The sequence below is a fragment of the Myotis brandtii genome, unplaced genomic scaffold (genome assembly GCF_000412655.1).
Source record: "Myotis brandtii unplaced genomic scaffold, ASM41265v1 scaffold560, whole genome shotgun sequence".
NCBI classification, from domain to species: Eukaryota; Metazoa; Chordata; class Mammalia; order Chiroptera; family Vespertilionidae; genus Myotis; species Myotis brandtii.
This window is the reverse complement of record NW_005370081.1, coordinates 261,149-269,499: the sequence shown is the minus strand read 5'-3', so window position 1 is coordinate 269,499 and position 8,351 is coordinate 261,149. Positions and strand designations below refer to the sequence as shown.

The window sequence follows — 8,351 nt, the reverse complement described above, 5'->3', positions numbered from 1 at the left end:
CCCCCCCCCCCCCCCCCCCCCACACACACACACCATGTTCCAGAATCTCTGGGCCACCCCGGAGCGGGGCTGTCCTCACGGTGAGTCTCAATGTTCAAGCAGGAAAACAAGGCCCCTAACTCTTTATGGCAGACAGACAGGTCTGCAGACAGACACTGCGCAGAGCCCTCCCAGGGAGGAGAGCTGTGGGGTGTGAGCAGTTTGCACAGGGAGTCCGTTTGGACTGGAGCATCAATGAGGCTGCTGTTTATGGGAAATGTCAACACGGGCGAACGGTATAGTGAGAGAGTTGGCTCCGGGCACTGAGGGCTGAGTAAACGTTTTGTAAGCAGAGATGCGCCAAATTCTTACAACGGCTCACGAGGGGGTGTTATCATCTCTGTTTTACAGATGAGGAAACCGAGGGTAAAATAACAGCCCAAGGTCCACGGGAGGGCCAGAATGTGACCCGAGGGAGCCAGGCCGTGTGCACGGTCAGCTCTTGCCAGGAGAGGGCCTCTTTTTCAGCCCACAAAGGGTTAAGGCCACAGCTTCCAACCGGCCTGGCCTGGAGCACCCTCAGGCCCTAGTTTGAGGGCAGGAAGGTAAAGGTCCCACTGCTTGGCCAATACTGGCTAATCCTGTTGCTCTGGTTTTAAAAAAAGAAAAACTAGCTAAATTGAGCAAGAGGGGCCTGGGGCTGGTACAGGGGCTGTCCTGCAGGCTGGGCCGGACCGAGCGCCTGCCTGTAGAAGAGTCACTGACAAGGAGGCTGAAGCCCGGAGAAGGCAGAACCTCGCTGAAGGTCACACAACACAGGTGTGGCCGAGCATGCTCAGCTGGACCCTGTGACCCCAAAGGGCGCATGTGCCCCCTACTTCTGGGCCCAGCCTGAGGACCCTGGGAAAGTCCACGAGGTGGACCCAGCTGAGCAGCCTGTCGTGTTTCAGAGGCCTGCTCCCCTCGAAATGGGCAGCACCCTCCGTGAGGGTCCCGTGGGAGGAAGGCCCCTCCTCCACAAAGGCTGTGGTGAGCAGCCTCGTGCTGCTGCCCTCTGCTGGCTGCGGAGCCCACCCAGCTCATCCCAGCCCGCGGGAGGGTGTGTGGGGGGTGCTCCTCAGGCTGGCTGGCTGAGACCCCGACCCCATGCCAGGGGGACTGATAGGTCAGAAAATCCAACCACTCAGGCCACAGAGAGAAACGGAAGCCCAGACTCGAGAGAGGGGGTGTGCTCAGGTCATGTGGCAAATACGTAACTCCCCCGAAGGGAGTGTGTTGCTTTGAAAAGTGGCGAGCTTTCTGGCCGGGAAGCAGGACAGGCTGCCTGGGAGAGGTTAGAGAAGGGTTTCTGCTCCCCTGGGGGGCCGGACACACAGCCAGCCCCTTCTGACTCCGACAGTCAGGGAACTGGAGGCATGCAGGGCCTGTGTGCTCATCCTGCTCCACCCAATCCTGTGCAGCCTACGGCTCAGTCACACAACCTTCCTGAACCTCAGGTTCCTCTCCTGTGAAGGTTTGAGGATGACCTCCATTTCCACAGCCATGTTCAGTCTCGTGGCTATACCCTAACCCCTCAGGGCACTTCGCTACCAGTCTCAGCACAGGGCTGGTCTGGTCTTTGCGCTGCTGCTTTGGATCAAGGCATGAGACTGGGTTCTGGTTCTGCCACTTACTAGCTGTTCTGCGTCACTCGAGTGACTTAATCTCTCTGGGCCTCAGTGTCCTCATATGTGAAATGGGTACAAAATGCCCTCCTTGCAAGGGTGACAGCCAGCACAGAGTTCAACGAACGCTGTGTGTGAACGTCCGCCCAGGGCGTTGGCAGTGAGGGCTCTGAGGCTGCGGGGACTTCCTCACAGGAGAGATGAGGCCCCTGCTGCTGTGCTAACTGCTCTCGGTTTCCTTCTTCCACCTTCTACCTGCCGCCCCCACCCTGAGCCTTCTAACAGGAGGAAGAGGGAGCAGGTCCAGGGAGGCCTGACTGCGAGGGGGACACCCAGAGGAAAATCCTGGCTCTGTCACTAAGATGGGGGGCCGGGGAGTGAGCAGTCAGCACCATCAGGAAAAACCTGGTCCTGAGGGTGGGGAGGTGCTCCAGGCTCCTGCACTTCTGAATCCTGGGGTCAGAGGGCATGAAGCGGAGGGTGGGCAGAGGCCTGCCAGGGGCCCCATGGGCCCAGAGCCAGTCGCTTGAATTGTGCCTGAGCTGCTTGGAAGCAGCATGGCACACATGTGTCCATTTTCTGCCCGCGGCTAAGTGCTGTTTAATTGATATCCTCTAAGTAAGCCGGATCCAGAGGAATTTGCTCCCAGAAGTCACCCAGGGGATTGTGGCAACCTGGGAAGTGCAGGCTGCCACCTGGATGGGGTGGGGTTCATGTGTTTGGGGCCTGGACAGCCTTACCGGCTAGGGCCCTTGGGATCTCTGACCTCCCCAACCCATCCCTCTCCGTGGGCAGGGCTTGGACTAAGGGTGCCCGGGGGAGGAGAGGACTGGCAGAATGGCCCTGGGGCACCTGGGGGGTGGTCAGCGTTACCAGCTGAGACTATAGCCAGCTGCTCCCCCTCTCTCAGTTGCCTTGTTTGTAAAACAGGGGTGATGATACCTTCTCTGCCCACCTTGGAGGGTCTGCATAAGGATGCAAGGGGGCAGTGCCCAGGAAGTGCCTCGGGCACTGAGGGTGTCTTCTGTGACCCTCCACCTCACCTTTCTCTCCCACTGGTTCTACTGAGCTCCAAGGACAGTCAGACTTGGCTCTCTGCAGCTGTGGCTGGTGGGCCCAGGACCCCTTTCTGACTAAGCAATAGGTGGGGGGAGTGGGGGCAAAGATGGCTGTTCAACCAAGTATATGCCTTAAGCAGGGGTGCAATGAGGAGAGGCCCAGCAGAGCAGCGCTGTGCCTTTGTCCAGTTTTCCCTGCCTGGGAAGCACAGCCTCTCCCCTGTCCTAAGGGGCCTCCCTGGACTTCCTCCTAGGAAGCCCTCCACAATCCCTCCATCCTACCCTCTAAGGATGCTCTTCTTCAGAGCTCCTATCCTCACACAAATCGTATCCCATCACTCATCTGCTGAAGACCTTTCAAGGGCTCGCCACCGCCCTTCAAATATGCAAACTCTTCTCGCTTGGCCTGCTGGCCCTGTGTTAGCTGCTTTCTGCTTCCTCTTCAACCTTATCTTGTACCCCTCCCCCTTTTGCGTGCTCTGTACCTTGAACAGATCAAGCCTCAGGGCCTTTGCACTAGCAGCTCCCTCTGCCTGTGGACCCTTCCCTCTCATCAAAGCTGACTCCTTGCCATCAGGTCTCAGCTGGAGGTCACCCCTCAGGAGGCTTTTCCTGACCACCACCCTGCCCTTCTCGCGGGTGTATGTCCTTGGTGTCAGCCTCCCACCGGAAAGTTAGCTGCTGGAGAGAGGTCTGTCTGTTGCACTCACTCCACTCCCTCTGTGCCCAGCACAGGGCCTGGCCCCCTGCAGGGACTTGATGAGTATTTACTGAATGAATGGATGAATGACAAGACCAGGGCAGAGCCAGTTACTGGCCATCTCATGCCCACCTGCCAGTCCAGCCCAGCCAGGGCCATTGTCTGATTCAGCTGCAAGCCCCACGTCCTAGGCAGGGCCAGGCTTGGGGCGGGTGCTGGGGAACATGGCAGCCTGTCTGGCCATGTGTTATGGGGGATGCCCATCTCCTTCACTCTGGCTGCCTGCAGCTGGGGCCAGAGTAAGGGCCTCTGTAACATCTGTCCCTGCCCACAGGGCTTAGCCTGAACCAGGATCCCCACAAAGAGGATTAAGGGAGCTGGGCAGGGAGGGAGGGAGAGCCCAGTGGCTGAAGGTTGAGGAGGGCTGCTGGGCAATGCCGGTGGCAGCCTGAGTTGGCCTGGTGTTCCCAATGGGGGCCAGATGGTGTTGGCTTTGGACAAATAGAGGCGCCTGGGAGGGTCCTGGCGGCATCCCTGCCTGGCCTGCCTCATGGCCAGGAGCTGCGCTGTGGAGGCAGATGGGTCTCAGCTTGAATCCTGGGTCTGCTGCTCACGGGCTGTGGAACCTTGGGAGGTCAGTCACAAGTCTCCGTTTCCTCCTCTATAAATTGGGGAAGGTGGCAGGATCAGCCGCACAGAGTGGGTGTGAGGATTCAGTGAGAAGACGTGTCCAGTGGGCCAGCTCGGTGTCAGGCAGAGAAGAGGTGCTTGGTAATGATGGCCCACGTATGGTCATTGTGGTCCCTTATTCCTCTCACTTTCGCCTCCCTCCTGGCTGCAGCTTCCCAGGAAGTGTGATGCCCTCAGGCTTTACCCACTGTTTCCCCTGGCCAGGCAGCCATCTTAGTCTCTCCTGCCCAAGCCTTGGGGTGGCGGGGCTCCCCAGCAATCTGTTTACCCACGTTCTCTTCAAAGCTGACTCAGGCCCTCTGAGCGGCTGCCCTCACACTGACTGATACAGGTCACATGGCTGGGGACATTCATGAGCGTTGGGCTCCTTCCCTGTGGCTGTCAGCCGGCAAGCCCTTAGGCTTGGCCAGCCACACCACCAGGTCTGGGTCTGGCCTCTGCTGAGCTCGTATCCTCGATCCTGACCAAGCTGAGTTAGTTTCAGTTCTCGGGTTCTCGTGCACGTCTGGGCCTTGCACGTGCCCCTGTGCCTGGGATACTCTGGCTACGCTGAGCGGCTTGTGCAGGGGGCCCACACTCCTGCAGATGGTCACGCGGCTCCTTTTCTCAGTGTTCTGTGACCCGCCCGCCCCGTCTCCCAGTTAAAGCTCCCTTTCTCTTCTGTGTTTCCTCCACCTTGTGCACAATTTTCTCAGCCATCTCTTTCCATGTCTGTCTCCTCTTCTAAAGAGGAAATCGGCAGAGTCTTATTCATCATTGGGTTCACAGGGGATTGTGCATGATAAACGAGGGATCAATCAGTATTCATTTAGATAGGCGGATGGATGTAATAGGAGCTCAATAAATGCTTATGTGAATAGCTAAGTGGATGGATGACCATAAAAATAGCTCAATAGATGTTTACCTAAGTCAATGAACAAATGACTGGGTGGATGGGCAAACCCTTCAAGAGTCTCTCTGCTTTGCTTATGATGGAACATCTACCCCATCAGACTTATAACTCGCCAAAGTAGGCCGGGTCTTTCTCACCAAGTGTGGGGAACCCACATAATTATGGGGACTGTGTCTCCTCATCAGACTAGTTTCCTCTGGTGCATGTATGTCAGGGGTGAGCACAGAGGGCCATCCCCTCCATCAAGGATGTCTTCCCGTCTCTCATCCCCCATCACCTGTGGCCTCCCCTGCCCACGGCCAGGCATGCTGGTCCCGGCCATCTTCTCTGCGCATGTGCAGGTGGGGAGGGTGCGGACTCACCGTCAAACAGCCCATCAGGCTCTGCTCGAAGGGCCGCTGGAAGGCCCGTGGGTCTCCACACCAGTCCAGCAGCTCGGTGGCGGCATTGTGGAAGTTGGCAGGGTTCTGTAAGTGCTGGGGGAGGGAAAGGAGACAGCATGAGGTCCCAGGGATGCAGACAGCGCGGCAGCAGGGAAGACCCCAGGCCTCAGGGAGAGGAGACTCAAAGGCCCGATTAATGCGTTTTCTTCAACTTCTCCTCATACAGCTTCCCTTTGCATCTCCTTCCCCAGCCCAGTCCCTGGCAGGATGGGGATTAGCAACCCCATTGTAAAGGCAGGAAAACCAAGGTCTAGAGAAAGACAACGACAGTAGGTATTAAAGTGATTTCTGGATCCTGGCAGTATGGGAAGTGGGCCCTGCATGGTTCAGGAGGGTGCCATCTGGCTCCCAAAATTGGGGGTTAGCTTTTCCTGAGCCGAGACAGGCTGGTCCTGGAGATTCCTTCTTGACAAGCCCCCTCCCACCCGCTCCACCTGTGGCTTCAGAGCAAACGCTACCACAGCTAAGTCACACAGGAGCAGGGGGCTGGGAAGGTGCACTAAAACCAGGTGGTCACACCAGGGCCTGGTGGACGTGGCTTTTCGACCCCTGGTCTTCTGGGCGCAGCCTGGCTCGGCTCGGGCTGTCGGCATCGTTGGGAGGGGTCCCAGCCAAGCCCAGGCCCCTCCAGGTCAGAGGTCTAATCAACAGAAGCGATTCTGGCGCCAAGGTCTCTAGACCCGGCCTCGGACTCAGGCCTTCCCTCCCTGACTTAACACATATCCGTGTCTTCCCAGGCCCCGCTGGGCGAGGCGCTGAGCCTGGCATCATGGAGCAGGTGGGGAGAAGCTGGGAGTCCCGCGTTGGGGGTAACTAAGTGTGGGTCCTCCGGCGGGACATCGCGTGGATGTGCACAAAGGTCGGAGTGTAAGCAGCTGCAAGGCCTCTGAGCTCCCTGTGGCCTTGGTGCTGGGAGACACAGGGAACAGTAGCTGCCCCCGGGGACTGCAGCCTCCCTTCCTGCAGCACGAGTCAGCCTCAGTGCCAAGGCGGGGAGGGGTCTTAGGGCTGCAGATGCCAGCAGTGGGAAGGGAGCGGAATGTGCTGTGTGAGCCTCTGGGGCAGGGCCTCTGGGGGTCACACTCTGCCTTCACCTCTTACTAGCTGCTGAGCTAGGGCCTGGCAGGTCACCGGACGGTGGTGGAAATGCTTGTTTCTTTCACTTAGGGTTTTATGACTGTTGTTCTATACAACATGGCTTGTGCAAGGCAAGATTTAAAAATGGGTGGAAGAAAGTGGAATGAATGAGAATATCCTCCTTCCATGAAGGAACCAGGAGAAGGGGAGACGAAGGAAAGGAAGAGGACAAGCGTGCAGCCACACAGCTCTGTCACCGGGCTGGGTGGGGACTCAATAGGAGGAGGCTCACACGGCCCTGACAAAGCACCTGGCATAGGGGGTGTGCCCGCGTGGGGCTGCCCTTGGCCGTGTCCGCCTCTCCAAGGCTGTCCGGGAAGCACAGCTGAGCTCGCAGCTCGAAGCCCTGGCTCCACCCAGCACTCTCTCTGCAAAGGCCGAGCTCTGCGCTTCATTTGCAGCGCACGGGAGGAACTTCCACATATAGAAACACACCCTTTGGGAGGGCACAGAGGCCCTTACCTCTGTCCTTGTGCGCAGAGGTGACTGGTCCCCTCCGAGGCCACGGGCGGCACCTGGGCTGCACGAGGAAAGCCAGGCAAACTGGCCAGCTCCCTGCCCGGCAGCCTCCTTTCGCTAACTGAGTTATTACGTTTATTTACATGATGTCACACCCAATTAGTAGGGTCAGCAGCAGCCACAGGCTGCTCTCTGAGCTGCCCGCCCACAGCACCCCCACCCTGGGCACCCTCTTTTGGGGCTCTGGGCTCACAAGTGGCCTATGAGGGCAGGCTCAGGGGCCATCAGCTTGGGCTCTGAGTGGTCCCCTGTGGGCACAACTCATTGGTCGAAAGAATGTCAGGCATCCCCTTCAGTGGCTGTTGCTCAGCGGCTCCGCGGCTCTGGCCAAGCCCCTCGCTTCTCTGTGCTCTGGTCGCCTGTTTCCACTCTGAGGTGACGGGCGGGCACGGAGAGACTGAGTGATGTAGTGAAGTGAGCGGGACAGACCTGGACCACACCCCACCAGCCACTGAGCCACGCAGCCCCGGGGGTGTTCCGAGCTGCAGATCCCTCATCTGTAAAGAGGGGTGATGACAGCTCACAGGGCTGCTGCAAGGGATAGAAACGATACCCCTGAAGACATCCCCCCCAACAGAGGAGGGCCAGGGGACGGCGACTGCTGCTCTGCATGCTGAGACCTGTGCACTGTCTCTTGTTTCTTCTACGAGCGTCTTGAGCATAGAAACAACGTTCTGTCCGCCTCTGGACCTGGAGATGGCACAAGGCCAGGCCTGCACAGAAGTGGTTGGTGAGCAGCTAACTGTCCAAAGGAGGGTGCCTCGATGGTGCAGGCCAGCAAGCTGACCACTTCAGAACAGGTCCCAGTGGCACATGGAGAGGCTGGTGGGTGAGGCTGGCCAGCCTTGGATGGGCTGGGCATGGGAGCACAGATCTGAATCACAGGCACAGGCCTCCCTGGCTGTGGCAGGGAGCACACTAATCCCCTGTCACCCATCAAGAAGCCTGCCCATCTCCACAATTCCTCAGGAGATCTGGGCTCTATCCACTGGCCACTGAGTCTGTTGGGGCAGGAGTAGCGGACGTCAGTGCCCAGACCAGGAATTGGCTACCCAGACCAAGCGATGAATGCCTTTTCCTGTCAATCAGCCTGTAAATCAAATGATCCATCCATCCATCCATCCACACAAATATGAATCAGTTCATAACCATCCATCCACTTACCCACCCACCCATTCAGCCATTCACTACTTTATCCATCACTCATCCATCCACTCATCTACCTACCTATCTACCTATCCATCCAGAATTTATCCAACCACCAACTCA

At 58.1% G+C, this 8,351-nt stretch overlaps 1 protein-coding gene across 1 annotated transcript in view; it reads right to left on the bottom strand.

Moving 5' to 3' along the window:
• ZMIZ1 (zinc finger, MIZ-type containing 1) overlaps positions 1 to 8,351 on the bottom strand; it is a 181,133-nt gene that overhangs the window by 92,976 nt on the left and 79,806 nt on the right. Inside the window, exon 5 of the mRNA XM_005878445.2 lies at positions 5,346 to 5,459. Coding sequence (XP_005878507.1) covers positions 5,346 to 5,459 — 114 coding nt within the window. The remainder of the gene's footprint in view (positions 1 to 5,345; positions 5,460 to 8,351) is intronic.